At 42.6% G+C, this 20,190-nt stretch overlaps 1 protein-coding gene across 4 annotated transcripts in view; it reads right to left on the bottom strand.

Annotated features, from left to right (window-relative positions):
- Positions 1–20,190, bottom strand: part of PDZD2 (PDZ domain containing 2) — a 398,209-nt gene that overhangs the window by 32,271 nt on the left and 345,748 nt on the right. For all 4 annotated transcript variants that reach the window (XM_064375911.1, XM_064375912.1, XM_064375913.1 and 1 more), the window contains 6 exons: positions 19,156–19,288; positions 8,965–9,046; positions 7,459–7,493; positions 6,258–6,414; positions 3,559–4,367; positions 597–741 (listed from right to left, as the gene is read on the bottom strand). In XM_064375911.1, coding sequence (XP_064231981.1) covers positions 597–741; positions 3,559–4,367; positions 6,258–6,414; positions 7,459–7,493; positions 8,965–9,046; positions 19,156–19,288 — 1,361 coding nt within the window. The remainder of the gene's footprint in view (positions 1–596; positions 742–3,558; positions 4,368–6,257; positions 6,415–7,458; positions 7,494–8,964; positions 9,047–19,155; positions 19,289–20,190) is intronic.

Below are 20,190 nucleotides of genomic sequence, written 5' to 3'. Positions count from 1 at the left end.
GAATGCTGAGATTATGACGGGTGGGAAATCCTTTTGATTCATCTTTCATCTTGTTGGTGTCTCAAAAGGGTAGAAAGCGTCAACTGACTGAGAATGGATGTATTCAACATGGCATGAAAACTCTGAGTTCAGGCACAATGATCTAGTGAAGGTGCTAAATGCAGGCAGTATTTCCATATTAATTTGCATAAAAGATTTTTCCCCTCAAAATGATCCATATATAATGCTTTTTTTTTTTTTTTTTTTAATATTGAGTCTTGCTCTTTTTGCCCAGGCTGGAGTGCAATGGCAACATCTCGGCTCACTGCAACCTTCAACTCCCCAGTTCAAGCAATTCTCCTGCCTCAGCCTGCCACGTAGCTGGGATTACAGGCACCCACCACCGCGCCCAGCTAATGTTTGTATTTTTAGTAGAGACGGGGTTTCACCATGTTGGCAAGGCTAGTCTCAAACTCCTGACCTCAAGTGATCCGCCCGCCTTGGCCTCCCAGAGTGCTGGGATTACAGGCATGAGCCACCATGCCTGGCCTATATAATGCTTTTATTAGGGTATTCCCAACCTATCTTAAGTTTAACAAATGATAAAATAATCTTACCAGTCATGAGTTGTTGCCCCAGCTCTGGTGCAGCTTTGGGCAGGTTCTCTGTGAGGTGGCTGGCATCTGGGTGGGACAGAGCACTGGCTAGTTCATAGTCGGTAGGGACATAAGCCTCTCCAGTGGTCAGCTTTCCCAGAGATTCCTGGCACAATGACAACCACAAGCCAGTTGAAACAGCTTTCAGGCTTTCCGCATCGTAAGCCGAGATCATATAGAGAGAGCAGAGCTAGTTTGGGAAAAGTCAAAAGAGCCCTGGACTAGGAGCCAGCAGATCCAGATTGTGGGTTTAAGGTCTGCTAGGAATTGAATGGGCTCATCATTCTTCCCCAAGCCTCCATTTTTTCAACTCTAAAATGGGGAGGGTAAAACATTCCCTGTCTTACTCATAGAGTTTAGAAGATGATGATTAAAAGAGAACAGTTACAAAAACAGCACATGAAAGGCTAGACAGATGTAAGGTACTGTTATTATACTGCACAGAGATATTCAAGACTATAAAACTAACTCGTTAGTTTGGTAGTGAGGGAATGAATGAACCTGGATACAGGAAATTGACATTTCATATTTCAAGACTTCACTTTGGCTAAGTGTCCATTACTTTCTCTTCCTTTCTTCTATCTAACATCCAATGCAACGCAATTCTAAAACTTTAATAGTTCAATCAGATTCATGTGAAATTTATCCATTGTGAGTCATAAAGTGGCCCAAAGGTGGCAGCAGAGCACAGAAGTGAAAGGGATGATGTGTTTTTCAGCAGCTTTGGTAAGAAATCATTTCATAAAATGTCAGTTGCCCACTGAGAGAAACCTACTCAGGGTTTAACTCAGTTAATTTTCTATTTATTAATAACACGAATGTAACATAAAAACAGTAGAGGAATTTCAGAACTAGACAGAGGCAGTGGGTCACATTACACTGTGAATGTACTAAGTGCCATTGAATTATATATTTCAAAATGATTAATTTCATGTTATATGAATTTCACCTCAATTTAAATCAAGTAGCAAATAAAAACAGTAGAATATAACCCACTTATCAAAAGAGGAAGGTTCTTTTCTTCCAATATTTGAGAATTTATACTTTATGGCAATCCATTCTATTTTCTTTCTCAGATGTAAGTAAAATCAAATTTTGTTTAACTAAAATTTTTATGAGAAAAATTAGTCTTGTGTACAAGTTTTAAATGCTGCTCAAAAGTTCTGAGAGTATGAATTCAGAATTATAAAAGCTCTTATTTTAGTAGATATAAATTATTATGAATAAAAATCCTAATTTGGCTTTATACAGTTATCCAAAACTTGTTGATACTTGTTGAGACAGAGTCTTGGTCTGTCACCCAGGCTGGAGTGCAGTGGCAAGATCTCAGCTCACTGCAACCTCCATCTTCTGGGTTCAAGCAATTCTCCTGCCTCAGCCCATCGAGTAGCTGGGATTATAGGTGCACACCACCACACCTGGCTGATTTTTGTATTTTTAGTAGAGATGGGGTTTTGCCATGTTGACCAGGCTGGTCTTGAACTCCTGACCTCAGATGATCCCCCTGCCTCGGCCTCCCAAAGTGCTGGGATTACAGGCGTGAGCCACTGTGACCAGCTGATACTTTTTAAAAGTAGAACTTACCCATTGGCCAAACATCATATTTTAAAACACAGGTAGTGGTTGCAGACAAAATATGCTTTCTGAGGAGAAGGAAAGAAGACGTACATTTCTACTTATGAAAAATTAAGGTTAAAAAGACTTTTGCCTGGTATAGTTTTTATGACTTAACATTTTCTGGGGCTATTTACCTACATTTTTATATAAACCACTTGAACACACATCTTTAAACATATGGCCTTATAAGTCATCTTAGAGTCTTTGTTCAGAGAGAGAGAGGTTACTTATGTTAAGGAGATTATAAACAACATTGATTTATCGTACGTTCTCCTTGCTGAAGTAGAGTGTATTGAAATGTTTAAAAAATGAACCATTTGATAATTCTAACATACTTGTAACCACGCAGTAACATAAACAATACTGACTTGCATTTAATGTGGTGCCTTATAAATTTCTAAGCGAATGCACTCCTGTTATTTCCTATGATACCACAGCAAGGTTATGAGTGGCCATAATGATATATAACCACTGTAGAAATTTGGGAAAACCTAAGTATCACCCATAACCTTATCAGCTGGAGGGAATCACAGTTAACAAATATTTGATGCCCCCCACCCCCCCAACTCTGGGAGATGACCAAGGCAGAGAGCATCAGCCCAGAGAACTAAGCTCAGAAATGTTCAATAACTTGCCCAAGTTGTCACTTGACCAGTGTCAACTAGTCAGCGGTGAAGCCCATGCCAGGCCCAGGGTTTTACTATCCCTGTGCTACACTGCCTTGCCATTGTCAGCCATAGGCCCTATATACAGGTAAGGTAGCGATTCTATAATATCTTCCGGCCAAATTATCTCATGACTCACAACCTGCTGATGTATTAATAAGCTCCCTCAGCTGGGTGTGGTGGCTCACATTTATAATCCTAGCACTTTGGGAGGCCGAAGCGAGTGGATCACCTCAGGTCAGGAGTTCGAGACCAGCCTGACCAATATGGTGAAACCCTGTCTCTACTAAAAAGTACAAAAATTAGCTGGGCATGGTGGTGTGTGCCTAAGTCCCAGCTACTTGGGAAGCTGAGACAGGAGAATCGCTTGAAGCTGGGAGGCAGAGATTGCAGTGAGCTGAGATTGCGCCACTGCACTCCAGTCTGGGTGATAGAGTGAGACGCCATCTCAAAAACAAAACAACAACAACAAAAAAACCTCCCAAGCAGTCCAGGTATTTAAGTGAATGATTCTGTTGAAAGATAACCCAGCCGTCATCCTTTCCCACTGGCAGCTTACCCATGCTTTCCAACAGGCTCCATCTTCACTCACACATATTCATGCACTTCCACACCAAGTAACTTAAGAAAAAGTCAGTTACCTTCTCCACAGCTCCACCTGGCCGAAAGTCAGCAACAGTCACTTTGATGGAAGTGGCCTGGACTCCCGAGTCCAGATCACGTGGATCATCGGCTCTGCCAGTCAGGTTCACTATCTCTGAGCCACTGGGCCTGACCTCAGCCTCGGATCTCTTGCACTGCGGGCTGACCCTGGCCACTGGTCTGTGCTTGGAGGCCAGGCCTTCATTCTTCTGCTGAGGGGAACTGGGGCTCCCAGTGTTCATTGGACTCTGGGTGTCTGTATGGACTGTGTATTCCAATTTGGGTGCACTACTTGATCCTGGCAGTTCCTTCCTCCACCAGCTTCCAGGGCTCCCCTTGGGGGCCTCTGCAGAGTCTGTGAGGTTGGCTGCATGGGAAGGAGCATCCATCATGCCCTCTGGGACACTCTCCTCTAAGTCCACTGAGCTGCCAAGAAGAGGTGCCGAGACAGCCTTGCTGACCAGTGTTTTCTGGGGTCGTTCCTCTCGGTTGTTGACGTCCACGCCCTTGGAAGAGATCAAGACACACTTCGAGTCATCCTCTGCCAGAGGCCTGCTGGGACCCAGGAGGGCCCCTGGGAGTGAAATGCAGTCCCCTTCTCCGTCAAACTCTTCCTCATCACTGGCATCGTTGGCATCGTAGCAGCCTACCTTCCTCTGGCGGAGGAGAGGGTTGCGGAGGGCCTGCGGGCTTCCCGGGAGACTGGCTTGTCTGGCCACTGTCACCTGCTTGTGGAAGAGCCCAGAGGTCCGCTGGCTCCCAAGAGTCACAAGGCTGTTGGCTCTGGCTTTTCCAGGCTCCTTGTGAGCTGTCGGAGGTGGGCACAGAAAAGTCAAGTGAAACTGAGCTTCCCACTTGGCCCTGTCTTATCATCTGACCCCTTCATTAACACATAAGCATTTCCACATTCGCTAACACCAGACATAACAGCCGGGTGCAGTGGCTCATGCCTGTAATCAGGCACTTTGGGAGGCCAAGGCAGGTGGATCATGAGGTCAAGAGATCGAGACCATCCTGGCCAACATGGAGAAACCCCATCTCTACTAAAAATACAAAAATTAGCCAGGTGTGGTGGTGCACACCTGAAGTTCCAGCTACTTGGGAAGCTGAGGCAGGAAAATTGCTTGAACCTGGGAGACAGAGGTTGTAGTGAGCTGTGATCGCGCCACTGCACTCCAGCCTGGCGACAGAGCAAGACTCCGTCTCAAAAACAAACAAACAAACCACCAGACACACAAACTCCAGCCACTGGATACAAAGCTTAGGCAACGCGGTTTCCTGGAGGCTATACCGAGTAGATAGCCTGCCTTTCTCTTTTCCCTACTGACCTACCCAGCCCCTTTTTTTCTTAAACTCCAACCTATGGATTAACTCAGACATGTGCTGTCAGAAGACAGAACTTAATTCTTCCACCTCCATAATATCTAACACATTGTTAGGGTTCAAGCTAGATGCTGCTGAGAATTCCTCTGTAGAAGTCCTCCCGAGGACTGATGGCATGTCCCACACACCTGGGCTGCCTTCTTGGCCCCTTGAGGTCTTTCCTTTATCTGCAGAAAGGGACACCTGATTGACAGGCACATGAGTGCTTGCAGTGTGGTACAGCAAAGCCTGAACCGTCCCATGTTTCAAAGGTACTCTAGAACAATGCCAACCTAAATCTGCAAAGTTTTTATATCTTGTTAAATGTAGTGAAAAATGGTATGTGTTTGCACCTTGAAATGTTTCTATAAGAAAAGAGCAAGCTTGTCAATAGCTCCGAATAGAGCAACCATCACCTGCCTCTCCTAAAACAAGGGGATGTTCTTCAGATGTCAGAAATTAACAGGAAACCTCACCAGCAGAAAGAAGTCTGAGAAGTTCATATGAATCACATCAGATTATCATCTCATATTATCTTGGATAGATGTATCAATGAGATTAAAAAAAACTTTTGATAATATGTCTCTTTTGAGTTCTCAATCTTTAATTCACTGCTTTCTATAAAGAATGAAGCTAGGGCTAGTGAAGGAAGGGACCTGGAATTGGGCTGGATTCCCTAAAACGTAAAAATGTAAGGAAATCAGGTTGCCCACCCTGATTTGATGCCATAAAATTCAAGAATATGTTATGTAAATGGCATTGAAAGCAGGTGTGGTTTAGCTACCACCCACCCCTGCTACAGAATGTGCATCCAGCCTGTTTAGTGAGTAACTGAGTGGCCAGTCACTAACAGTGGCTGCATGTTCCAAGTGTAAACTCTCATGGTACAGCATTGTCTCCAGCTCTGTTTTTTTTTTTTTGAGATGAAATTTCACTTTTGTCACCAGGGCTAGAGTGCAATGGCGGGACCTCAGCTCACTGCAACCTCCGCCTCCAGGGTTCAAATGATTCTACTGCCTCAGCCTACCAAGTAGCTGGGATTACAGGCGCATGCCAACATGCCCGGCTAATTTTTGTATCTTTAGTAGAGATGGGGTTTCGCCATGTTAGCCAGGCTGGTCTAAAACTCCTGACCTCAGGTGATCCACCTGCCTCAGCCTCCCAAAGTGCTGGGATTACAGGCATGAGCCACCACGCCCAGCCTGGTCTCCAGCTCTTTTCTCTTACTACAGCAGCAGCAGGGTAGTTAAACCATTGTAGCCGCCAGCACAGAGATGGAAAGCAGTCACTGCTGCCTGGAATGCAGAGCCCAGCCCCCTGGGGTGCCCCTGCTTACTGGAGGTGCTGGGAGGCAGGCTGCCATCCTCTGATGTGCTGCAGCCACTTCCTGGGTGATCCTCATCCTCAGAGCCAGCCACCATGAAGTCTGACAAGGGGCCAGGGACATCGTGAACAAAGTACTGGGAGAGTTCAGATTCAGAAATCAGGGAGTCCTGTTGAAGAAGAAAACGTCCAATGACTAAGAAAATGCACCAGAAGCAGATTTTAAAGGGTAATTATGTCTTATCTTTCCAAGAACACTTCGTTCTAATCCACGGTCATTTGAAACAACTGTGATAGTAAACACCAACCTCCATTCACTTCAGGACGGTGAAATTGACAACTAATGAATAAAAAGGTGACTGCTGCCAGACAATGTATTTAGAGACTTTTTTTTGTTGTTGTTTTCGGCTAAATTTTTGGCAATGATCAGAAAAGCCACAGCAGCAGAACATCCATCAGGAAAAACATTGCGGGGATGCAATGGGAAAGCCAAATGTGATTCAGGCCAACCAGTCTAGCCAAGTGGTAAACAAAAATCAGGGGAGCCTCAATCCTGTACCCCCATGTACTAAGACTCTGCAAGAACCTGGCTGAGGATGATTCCACATCCTCCTTAAAGCCCCAAGTCCCAGCTCAGCCTGCTTTATTATGGAGCAGTCTGAAAAGTTATTTTGCAAACTGTAAGGCAGGCGTGCTGGCTCGCACCTGTAATCTCAGCACTTAAGGAGGCCGAGGTGGGCGGATCACGAGGTCAGGAGTTAGAGACCAGCCTGGCCAACACAGTGAAACCCCATCTCTACCAAATATACAAAAATTATTCAGGCGTGATGGCAGGCACCTGTAGTCCCCGCTACTCAGGAGGCTGAGGCAGGAGAATCAATTGAACCCGGGAGGCAGAGGTTGCAGTGAGCCGAGATCATGCCATTGCACTCCAGCCTGGGCAACAAGAGCAAAACTCCATCTTAAAAAAAAAAAAAACAAAACTAGTTATTTTATTTTGTTGCTCTATTCTTTTCCTGGATAAGTGTTTAACAAAAGAAACACACATTTTTGCATCTGTTCTCAAGTGAGCATTGTTGTGATTTCCTGTATAAAGTGGCAAATACAACTCATGGGCAGGAACAGGGACTGGGCCCTCAGGCTTGATTTGTGGGCTCCAGAAACTGGCTTGTGGTCCAGCTCAGAGAGGTAGGTAGCAGTGCACCTTGACTCACCTTTTTTGTAAGAGAGGGACTCTTCAAGGGGGTACCTGTTGGAGGGAAAATTCACATATTTACAAAACAATAAAGCTCAAGTCACAAATAGGCTCACATCCTAAACTAGAAAAGGAGGGGGCAAACACAGTCAACAAAACTCCCTTTGCCGGCGATGGGCTCCATGCACAGGTGTAGGCATGCATGCAGTCTACCTGGGTGTCTGATCCTCACACCCATCCCATCTGCCATGAAGCTTCAAGCCCTATCTCAGATGCTACTGCCTGCATGATGATCCCAGTTCAAATTTCTTCTGAATTTCCAGTGTTGTGTCCTACCCACACATCAACTTTCATACACATCATATCCTGTATGAGTAGATGTGTCTTCTCTCTCTCTCCTTCAATCTTTGTACAAAGCAAAAATGTTGACCGATCTGATCCCACAGAGCTGGACACTGTACTTCGTATCTATTAAGTTTTTGGTGATAAATTGCTGAATGGCTTGAAGGATGAATGAACAAAGGAACATCACCCAAGAAACTCATGAAATAACTGAGGAGAGGACTGAATATCTATTTTAGTTTTTAACTGCAGGGTGAAAAGGCTCTAGGTTTAAACTATATGCCATGAAGCAGAAGGAACTTTGGGCATGAGGATTATGGCTTCATAAACTCTTTTATAAATGATCAAGTGGCAATGCTAGAATCATGAGAGCACAGCTTTCAGGCAGGTCGGGATGATAAACTGGTTGAATAAAGAGCCTATGATGGCAGTGTCCACTTTAAATATGTCAATTACAAATGTAAATAACCAGGATATTTCATGATTGCCAAAAAAAAAAAAAAAAAATCCTATGCTTTCCTTTTCCTCTGACAACTAATAATTTATGTCTCAGTTTCTTTTCCTCCCAGGTAGCAATCTGAACATCAGTATAATCCCAAACTCTGAAATGTGTGAAGAGTCCCTTTAGGCTTCCATGCTAAAGGAAACATTATTTTTAAAACTTGATAACAATGTTTCATATTTTAAATTTATATGAAATTCCTACTATCTCAAGCCTTCTCTGCCTGAACTTTTCCACTTAAGAGAGAAATCATGATTTTTGCTACCCTCTATTACCCTCTTTGAATGAAAACTTTTAAATTTACGTAAAGAAATCTCAGGCTTTTTGGTAGCGAACACTCTCCATCTACTACACTACCGACATTTGGGTTATCGTTTCCCTTTCATCTTTAGTGTTTCGGATGAATCAAGCACGAACACATGAAATGCTTCTAACTCACCTCTGCAAATTATTTGAAAGTAGTATAGGAAGCATGCATAATTAGATCTTTAATGAAGCACATTAAATAACTGCAGAAATCAAAAGTAGCAGCCAAGAGAAAGCACAGACTGTCTTTGACAGCTACTTTTGCCAAACCTGATAATTACAAAGAATCCAATAATACGGCACTGGGGAGTGCGTCAGGGTGAACTTAATGAGAAACTCTTCTGAACGCTGAATGAAAATGTGTGATTACAGTACCTAAGCCAGGAGAGGAATTGGCCTCTTTGCTCTCCTGATAAGTGCTGCGTGCTATCACTTCATCCATTTCCTGCTCGGAAACCTGATTTTCAGCAGAAAGCAAAGATTAGATGGCTTCATTTATTTATTTATTTCTCCCAGTAAAAGTACCTAGGACCACAGTTAGAGTCAAGTGTAGTTAAAGAGGCAAACCACAGGGCCAAAGATTATGACCATCCTCTGGAGCAGTAACTCAGAGCATGTAAGAAGTCCAGCAACACATACATAACAAGACTTTCAACTGGTACCCAAGTTCATTAAGCAAAGCATTCAGTGCTACGATTGCCAACAACATGGCTAATATTTGCCTCTCTAGAAAATTCACTTCTTTTTTCTTTTTTTCATCCTTTTATTATTTTTTTTAATTGAAAATTCATTTCTAATTTTATTTTTTGAGACAGAGTCTCACTCTGTTGCCCAGGCTGGAATGCAGTGGCACGATCTCAGCTCACTGCAACTTCCACCTCCCGGGTTCAAGCGATTCTCCTGCCTCAGCCTCCCGAGTAGCTGGGACTACAGGCATGTACCACCACGCCTGGCTAATTTTTGTATTTTTAGTACAGACAGGGTTTCAACATATTGGTCAGGCTGGTCTTGAACTCCTGACCTCATGATTCACCCACCTTGGCCTCCCAAAGTGCTGGGATTACAGGCATAATCCACCTCACCCAGGCTTTCTTTTTTTTTAAATCTTTAAACAATTTTAAACCTATATAAAACATGTAAGAGTAGTGCAAGAGTAGTATACTCGTCACCTAGAATCACTAATTTTTAACATTTTGCCACATTTACATGCATGTCTTTCCTACACACACACAAAATTACAGCTTTTTGCTAAACCATTTGCAACTAAATTGCAGACATCATGACCCTTAACCCGTAAACATTTTAGCATGCATCTTTTAGAAACAAAGACATTCTTTCAACTAACCATGATACTATTATCAAATGCAGGAAATGCAACGTTCACAACTGTGTATCATACATTTCATATTCCAGTTTGACTAAATACTGGATACTGAAAGTATTTTTCTAATACTGTTCTTTACAAGTACTACTCAAAGTGTGCCTGTAGTCTGGGACTAGCTCACAGAAAGTTTAATGCCAGCCTGTGATGAGATAAAAACTTCACTACAGAATGCAGAGTAGCATATGGCTTCCTTCATCAACATCATGCTAAGGAAAAAATGTCAGCTCAACTATATAATAGTGTGCACAGTGATAATGTTTACATTTTGGTGCAAGTACATCTTGCTGCAGACCTGAGGCAGACTGGCATGGATCAACATCTTTGCATAGTGATGCTGTGCTTAAAAGAAAAAAAAAAATTGTGGGCCAGGAGCGGTGGCTCACGCCTGTAATCCCAGCACTTTGGGAGGCTGAGGTGGGCGGATCACGAGGTCAGGAGATCAAGACCATCCTGGCCAACAAGATGAAACCCCATCTCTACTAAAAATACAAAAAATTAGCCAGGCGTGGTGGCGTGCGCCTGTAGCTACTCAGGAGGCTGCGGCAGGAGAATCTCTTGAACCCAAGAGGTGGAGGCTGCAGTGAGCTGAGATCGCACAACTGCATTCCAGCCTGGGCGACAGAGCAAGACTCCATCTCAAAAAAAAAAAAAAAAAAAAAAAAAAAAAAAAAAAAATTTTTGGCTATCTAGGATCTAGTTGTTGTAATGTCTTTAGTCTCCTTTAATCTGAAACAGCTTCTGAACCCTCCTTGGTCTTTCATGGCACTGATATTTTGGGAAGAAACCAGGCCAATTCAAACCTTCAATTAGAATCTGTCTGATAGTTTCCTCATGCTTAGATTCAGATTACTAATTTTTTTTTTTTGACAGGGAAAGTACAAAAATGATTTGCTTCTCAGTGCATTCAGAGGCATTAAGGGTCAACGTGTCTTATAATCGGTGATAACTTTGATCTCTTGATTAGGATGGAATCTGCCAGATTTCTCCACTGGAATTTTTTCAGTCATTAATGAGTAATCTGTGAATAAATAGTTTGAGACTATGTAAGTATCTCAATATATTTACTTTCCAATATATTTTCATATATATATATATATATATATATATTTTTTTTTTTTTTTTTAAAACGGAGTTTCGCTCTTGTTACCCAGGCTGGAGTGCAATGGCGTGATCTCGGCTCACCGCAACCTCCGCCTCCTGGGTTCAGGCAATTCTCCTGCCTCAGCCTCCTGAGTAGCTGGGATTACAGGCACGTGCCACCATGCCCAGCTAATTTTTGTATTTTTTTAGTAGAGACGGGGTTTCACCTTGTTGACCTGGATGGTCTCGATCTCTTGACCTCGTGATCCACCCGCCTCGGCCTCCCAAAGTGCTGGGATTACAGGCGTGAGCCACCGCGCCCGGCCCAATATATTTTTATCCCATGGTTTTAGCATCATTGACTATTATTGCTTAAATCAATTATTACTATGAAGCTTTCAAAACAGTACCTCTTTAAATTTTCTATTCCCTCTATATTTGTTAGTATCAAGGTAGAGTCACGGATGTTTTTCTCAGGTGCTATCCATTAACTGTCATTATTCATGGGAGGATTTTTTTAAAAAGCCTGAGACATAGAGAAATATATTGATTAAAACAGTAAGAAAATGGGCCGGGTGCAGTGGCCCATGCCTGTAATCCCAGCACTCTGGGAGTCTGAGGTGAGCGGATCATGAGGTCAGGAGTTTGAGACCAGCCTGACCAACATGGTGAAACCCCCATCTCTACTAAAAATACAAAAATCTGCTGGGTATGGTGGTGTGCACCTGTAACCCCAGCTACTCGGAAGGCCAAGGCAGGAGAATCACTTGAACCCGGGAGGCGGAGGTTGCAGTGAGCTGAGATCACACTACTGCACTCCAGCCTGGCAAGAGAGCAAGACTCCATCTCAAAAAAAAAAAAAGAAAATGTGGAGTTTATTTTCTAAAGGTAAGAGTAGTTAAAACTTAAAATGGTAATTTTATGTATTAAAATAATATTTGGCATAAGCAATGTTTGAATAAGCATATCAATGTCTTAATAAATATTTCTATATAGAATTCAGCATTACATTTTAACATCACAGGTAAATCGTAATGACATTGTGGCCTTTATGTAACGCTTTATGGTAGGCTTCACAGGAAATAAAATATGTACACCTACACACACACAGGCATATACACTTAAACATCACCCTCCACATGGTAAAGAATAATTTTTTACAAATGAGTCAGGGAAAATATCAGCTTAAACAGTGGTTGCTCTTTCTCTTAATACTTGACTTTCAATATTTTTTGACTAGGAGAAAAATGGACTTCTATTACTTTCTTCCATTTAACATAAGCTAGAAGCTGCTGTCCCAGCAAGTCCAAATCTCAGGCTGACTAGACCTGGAAGACTTAAATATCCCTACTGGGCAGCCACCGCTCCAGACATTATGAGAAACAGAAGAAAAGAAATCTTTGTGGTATTTCTCTTGGAACGACAAGAAAACTAAGCAAGCACATACATTCAGTATCAAAATGTACTGTTGGCATGAAATGCTGGGCTAAGTGGTACAAAAATACATTCAACATAAATGGAATCTTGACCAAAAGAAAAATACAGCATGAGGTTACAACTAAGAACACCATGTTTACCTAGGAAGAAACGTGAAATCCAGTCAAACAAGCACTGGCATTTGGTTTTCCTGGACCTATTTCCAAGACTATCATAGAAGACCATTTTACTGCGGCTAGAAACACAGATGAACCTGCATGGTCAATGGGATCACAGCCACCAGTCTATGCTTTGCTCTGAAATGCCATTTGGATGTTTGATTGTATTAGCAAAACGGCAGGAGTTTTGAGGCTGAGATGAACTAGACCTCTGAACAAATCATGACCCATGTTATGCTGTTATTTTGAAGTCAGACATGCCTTGAAGCCAATGACTGAAAACTTTGTTTTCTGTAACATTGCTGAGGGACGTATTAGGGCAGCCACAGGTGACAGGACTGCTTCCCAAGGTGAAAGGAGGTGATGTGGGTGGTAGAATCCAATTGGAGATTCTGGCGGAAGGAGCTGAGAACCACTTTAGAAGCAACCATCAAGCAAAGAAAGCCAGTAGTGAAACAAAAGAGAACAGATTTTAAGTGAAGGTATCAGAACCACAGAATAGAAAGGAGAAAAAAAATGGGAGGTGACAAGGAGGAAAAAATGGAAAAAGCTGGAAGTAGCTGTTGGTTGGTTTGATTAGATTGATTGATTGACTGACTGACTTGAGACAGAGCCTTGCTCTTTTGTCCAGGCTGGAGTGCAGTGGTGCAATCTCAGCTCACTGCAACCTTCACTTCCCAGGTTCAAGCATTTCTCCTGCCCAGCCTCCTGAGTAGCTGGGATTACAGGCATCCGCCACCACACCCAACCCATTTTTTGTATTTTTAGTAGAGATGGGGTTTCAGCATGATGGTCAGGGTGATCTCGAACTCCTGACCTCAAATGATCCACTTGCCTTGGCCTCCTCCAAAGTGCTGGGATTACACATGTGAGCTACTGAGCACAGCTGGGACTTGGTTTTATAGTAATAATATTTATTTTAAAAACTTTTTATGCAAGACATTTCTGAGGATGCATATAGAGAACACGATCTGAAGAAAAGTAGAGTTGCCTCTGCATTAGTCTAACGGCAAGCTTTGTTCCAACACTGTTACTGACATCACATCCCCAGATCAAGACATAGAGCTGTACGTAGCTTGACAGCACTTATTTGTCCTGGGGAGGACCAGGACCACAAATGAACATCACTAAGTATCTAAATTGATGCCATCAAGACATCTCAGAAACGGCACACAGAGCCGACAAGGGCTCTTGACATAGACTTCTTACTGTTACAGTAGCCTGAGAACATTTAGGATGTAATTAAGCTATACTACAAGGAATACCAAGGTATGCCCATATGACAAGCATGGGTAAGAAGTTTTCTTTTTTTTGAGACGGAGTTTCGCTCTTGTTACCCAGGTTGGAGTGCAATGGCGCGATCTCGGCTCACCGCAACCTCCGCCTCCTGGGTTCAGGCAATTCTCCTGCCTCAGCCTCTTGAGTAGCTGGGATTACAGGCACGCACCACCATGCCCAGCTAATTTTTTATATTTTTAGTAGAGACGGGGTTTCACCATGTTGACCAGGATGGTCTCGATCTCTTGACCTCGTGATCCACCCGCCTCGACCTCCCAAAGTGCTGGGATTACAAGCATGAGCCACCGCGCCCGGCCCTCTTTTTCTTTTTTTGAGGCAAAGTCTTGCTCTGTTGCCCAGGCTGGAGTGCAATGTCGTGATATTGGCTCACTGCAACCTCCACCTCCCAGGTACAAGGGATTCTTCTGCCTCAGAATTGGAGTAGCTGGGACTACAGGCACGTGTCACCACACGCGGCTAACTTTCGTATTTTCAGTAGAGACAGGGTTTCACCATGTTGGCCAGGCTGGTCTCGAACTCCTGACCTCATGTGATCCACACACCTCAGCCTCCTAAAGTGCTGGGATTACAGGTATGAGCCACTGCACCTGGCTAAGAGGTAATATTCCTAATGAACAGTTATTTTTTTTATTTTTTGAGACTAAGTCTTGCTCTGTCACCCAGGCTGGAGTGCAGTAGCGCAATCCTGGCTCACTGCAATCTCTACCTCCTGGGTTCAAGTGATTCTCATGCCACAGCCTCCTCCTAAGTACCTGGGATTACAGGCAGAAGCCAGCACACTCAGCTAATTTTTGTATTTTTGGTAAAGACATGGTTTTGCCATGTTGGCCAGGCTGGTCTCAAACTCCTGACCTCAAGTGATCCACCCACTGTGGCCTCCCCAAGTGCTGGGATTACAGATAGTAAGCCACCACACCCACCCTCAATGAACATTTTGAGTTGTTGAAAGGAAAGGCTGAATTTTGCTAAATACAACTTAATTGCAACATTAGAGATAAGCTAATTTAAAAAGACTTTTACAACAAGTACTCAAAGGAACAAAAAATAGTGTTAAAAGTGGATTGAGGCCGGGCATTGTGGCTCATGCGTATAATCCCAGTGCTTTGGGAGGCAGAGGCGGGAGGATCACTTGAGTTTAGGAGTTCGAGACTAGCCTGAACAACATGGTGAAACCACATCTCTAGAAAAGTACAAAAAATTAGTTGAGCATGGCAGCACCGCCTATAATCCCAGCTACTCAGGAGGCTGAGGCAGGAGAATCACTTGAACCTGGGAGGTGGAAGTTGCAGTGAGCCGAGATTGCACCACTGCACTCCAGCCTGGGTGACACAGAGAGACTCTGTCTCAAAAAAAAAAAAAAAAAAAAAACGAAAGAAAAGAAAAAATGTGATTTGAGCTGGTTCCTTCCTTTCTTGTGTACGTCAAAAAACAAAAAATATTGGGTTGAGTTGAATGAGACAAACTTGCTGAAGTGTCCTATGGTTATCTTCAAAAAATTAAAGACAACTGTACAAGTATAGGAGATAAAACCAAGTCACAGTGAAGACCAGCAACGTAGGGATTTTGATTATCTGCAAGCTCAGTAGGGGTCAAGTGTGACACTGGTGCTGAGAAAACATGAGTGGGCTCTTAGGCTTTAGTTACAGAAGCGTTCTGCTCGGGGCACGGCTGGCTTAGACAGAGGAGGAGCCACTCTTTAAGCCGGCTCTTGTCTTTCATCCGTCTAACAACAGCAACATCTTCACCCTAACAAGGTGGTTAACGTTCTTGGGGTCATGAATGACTGAGAATTTGATATAAGCTATTGATTCCATTCACCATTGCAAATATATTCACAAATTTGTGTAGTTCGTAATGTCCTGGTAAGGGTCCCATGATTCAGGTTAAGAGTAGGCTGTGAATTTCTTGAGATACATTCTAAATAATCATGTAGCCCTGACATTGCCTGGCACCCAGTGGAAGCTCAATAAATGTTTAGGTAATGAATATGATATATGATGAGAACTGATTATCTGAATCACCCTGGCTGGAGGGAGACAGGGAAGGAGAGTCACTCTGTTGATGCCTGGCAGCCTGCCTGCCTGCCTGCTTCACAACCTCCACACACACCCCAGTTCACCCCCAGGGCCTCCTTGGCACCTCTGCCTCCTGTTCAGTACCAGGTTCATGTGGACTGGTGGTCAGGCTTAGCAGCTAACATTAGTCTTGAAGGATCTTCCCTCTCTACTCCCAAGTACAATTTGTAAGTAAGAAAAGATCATTTAATAATTCATTCTCAGGCTGGGCACAGTGGATTACACCTCCGAAAATATAAGCCCAGCATCTTAGGAGGCCAAGATAGGCAGATCATTTGAGGTCAGGAGTTCCAGACAAATCTGGCCAACAAACATGGTGAAACCCCCATCTCTACTAAAAATACAAAAATTAGCTGGGTGTGGTGGCACATGCCTGTAATCCCAGCTACTTGGGAGGCTGAGGCAGAAGAATCGCTTAAACCCAAGAGGCAGAGGTTGCAGTGAGCGGAGATCACACCATTGCACTCAAGCCTGGGACACAGAGCAAGACTCCGTCTCAGTAATAATAATAATAATAATAATAAAATATTAATGATTAAATATTATTAAATAATAATTATTATTCATTCTCAACAGAAGACTATATGGGTATCTTTACAAAGACAAAATGTAAGGAGTTGCAGTGACATGCTATGTCCTGTTGGGTCAAGGTCCCACGTGGTTCCTCTTCTCTCCCATGGAGCCATCTGTATTAGATAAACCAAGAAAGAACTCCCACTTTCAGAATGTGTCTTTAGCAGAGTAAGCAAAACCAGTACTGGAAAATGCAAATATATGTTAAATGTCATGGTCAGGAGAATTTCAATACATATTTATGGTGCTTATGTAGATTCCAGAACAATTGTGTGAGACGCTGTTTGCACAGAGTAGTTAATGAAAATGATCCTGGGAAGAATTTAAAAATTCAATTGCAGCACTTTGGGAGGCCAAGGTGGGTGGATGCCTTGACCTCAAGAGTTTGAGACCAGCTTGGGCAACATGGTGAAACCCTGTCTCTACTAAAAATACAAAAATCAGCCAGGTGTGATGGCACACACCTATCGTCCCAGCTACTTAGGAGGCTGAGGTGGGAGGATCACTGGAACACAGAAAGTTGAGGCTGCAGTGAGCAATGACTGTGCCACTGCACTCCAGCCTGGGTGACACAGTGAGACCCTGTCTCAAAAAAAAAAAAAAATTTTTAGTCTTGAGGACTTGATCTGTCAGACAGAAAAATAGTATCCTTCATAATTTTGAATGAACTTAACAAATAACTTTTCCATTATAGTTTATTTGAAATGCTGGGCTTTATTATTTCCCCCAACTTTGATGGAAGCAAAATATACAAAGTAACATTTTCAAATAAGCAATTGGTCTGCAAAGCCAGATTTCATCTTATTTTCACTTATTTAAATTCCAACATAATCATTTGATAAGATAAATAGGTATTTTTCTGACTCAATAGTTAAATAAACATTAAGAAGGAAACATTCCTCCACAAATCTGAAGACATTTATTTGTCCTTTAAAAGTATCTAACATGGGCCCTGGTGGCTCACAACTGTGATCCCAGCATTTTGGGAGCCTAAGGCAGATGGGTTGTTTGAGCTCAGGAGTTTGAGATCAGCCTGGGCAACACAGCAAGATTCCATCTCTATAAAGATTTTTTTAGGCCGGGCATGTTGGCTCACACCTGTAATCCCAGCACTTTTTGGGAGGCTGAGGCAGCGGTGGGGATCACCTGAGATCAGGAGTTCAAGACCAGCCTGACCAACATGGAGAAAACCTGTCTCTACTAAAAATACAAAAGTAGCAGGGCGTGATGGTGCATGCCTGTAATCCCAGCTACTCAGGAGGCCGAGGCAGGAGAATCGCTTGAACCCAGAAGGCAGAGGTTGCAGTGAGCTGAGATTGTGCCATTGCACTCTAGCCTGGACAACAAGAGCAAAACTCGGTCTCAAAATAAATAAATAAATAAATTTATTATTTTTTTTAAAGTAAACTGAACAACTTTGTACTCTAGAAATTCTATAGAAATGTAGAAACAGTTTAAGTGAATTAAGTATATTACCTGAGTTTAAGTTAATTCTAGTTATCTTTCCAACTATTATGAAAAATTTATTTTTATACTATTTTAATTGTGATACTTTCTCATTTCTTTTTTTAATTTTTATTCTTTTTTTTAATCTTCCACCATCTGATCAAGAATTTTATTTATTATTTATTTATTTTTTGAGACAGAGTCTCACTCAGCCACCAGGCACCAGGCTGGAGTGCAGTGACGCTATCTTGGCTCACTGCAAACTCCGCCTCCAGGGTTCAAGTAATTCACCTACCTCAGCCTCCCGAGTAGCTGGAACTACAGGCACATGCTACCACACCCAGCTAATTTTTGTATTTTTTTTAGTAGAGACAAGGTTTCACCACATTGACTAGGATGGTCTCTATCTCTTGACCTCGTGATCTGCACTCCTCGGCCTCCCAGAGTGCTGGGATTACAGGCGTGAGCCACTGTGCCCAGCCCATATTTTTTATTTTTAAAAAATAGAGACAAAGTCTCACTATGTTGCCCAGGCTGGTGTCAAATTTTTCAGCTCAAGTGATTCTCCTGCCTCGGCGTCCCAAGGTGCTAGAATTACAGGTGTGAGTCACCACGACCGGCCCTCATTTCTTAATCAAAGAAAGTTTAAAATCCACTGAAACTGTTTTAAAAATAAATTACTCAGCATTAAACTTAAAGATGAGAGAATTCCCAACATATGGCCAAACAAAAGATGTGGTAAGAAAAGCCTTCTTATTTTGAAACTGACATGGTCACAGAGATCGTCCAGTCCAAGGCTCTCAGATTCTCTTGCTGCAAAAATACAAAGAGGTTAAGTATCTCACTAGAGCTCAAAAAGCCAGTACTCAGAACTCAGCATTCTCACCTCCCACCAGACAAGTTCCAAATTTACTAAATAACATTGTCAAAACTTTCTAGTAAGATTTTCTAAGACTGCGAAGACGAAGTCCAGATCAAAGATTCATTTCCCACATGAACCAGCTGTAGGCTGCCTGCCTATCCCTAGCTGGGAAAACCACCTCATCAAAAAGTATACAATATCCTAGGAAGGTATATCATCTTCCCATGCTCAGAACAGGGTGAACCACCTCACCTTTGGATTAGGGTGCCGGCCAATGACAAGGCGAACAGGTCCTGGAGGGCATTTGCTCAAGATGGCGTGAACTTTGCTTAAAGCAGCATGGCGGACGTTGACGGAATTCACTTCCAGGATTTGATCTCCGCGGCTAGGGAGGGCAACAGAATCCACACTCTGTGTTAGCAGCCAGCTTCTTAAAAGCTAAAAAAAGCTTTCCCTCTGGGAGAGGTTTATTATATGAAATGTTTTCTTTACTTTAAAGCAGCACACGACATCCTTTCCCCTTGGCATACATGTAAAAATGCAACACATACATATAAACACGTTCCATTTTAAGGGGGCAAAGGTCATTATGCATATTTACTGGCATTTTCAGAAATAGTCATGTCAAATAAAATTAATAAAGACAACAATGAAACCTATCATTTCTTGGGCATATACTGTATGCCAGGCACTATACGAAGCATGCTGTGTAACAATGCTCTGAGTAAGTAAAATTATTCCCATTATGCAGATAGGAACACAGGCTCAGAGAGGTCACCCAGATGTCACACACTGTTGAACTAACTCGGGTCTGTCTGGCTCTCAACCATCACATGACAGAGCCCCTTGACCACCGGCAGATCTTTCTTCCTACCATCTTGAAATGATTATTATAACTGAAGGAGGAAATAGCTGAAGCTCAAAGGTTACCCAAGAATTTGTAAAAACGTTTCAAATTTGAACAAATGAGAAATTGGGGACAAGCTGCCCATTTTGACTGGAAATTATAGGGAGAGAAGTCAGTAGGAGAGCACAAAGACTCTTTATATGGGATTTGAAGAACGTTCATTTGGCAGGCTGCAGACACATGGAATCATTCAAGAAAGAAACATCATCTTGGGATGTCATTAGAGGATTTTTTTCTTGGGTTCTAAAAGTATATTTTCTTTAATGTACTTTGGATGATTTGCTAAAATTTTTTTTCATATGGAAATTTACTCTAATGATTAACTAAAAACATAATATAAGCTATTAACAGGGCCCCCAAATGAGAAACTCAACGAATGC

Source organism: Aotus nancymaae, unplaced genomic scaffold, assembly GCF_030222135.1.
Source record: "Aotus nancymaae isolate 86718 unplaced genomic scaffold, 86718_ANA_hifiasm-v0.15.2.pri h1tg000014l, whole genome shotgun sequence".
Taxonomy (NCBI): Eukaryota; Metazoa; Chordata; class Mammalia; order Primates; family Aotidae; genus Aotus; species Aotus nancymaae.
The sequence above is the reverse complement of the archived record's forward strand: the minus strand, read 5'-3'. Positions and strand labels throughout refer to the sequence as shown.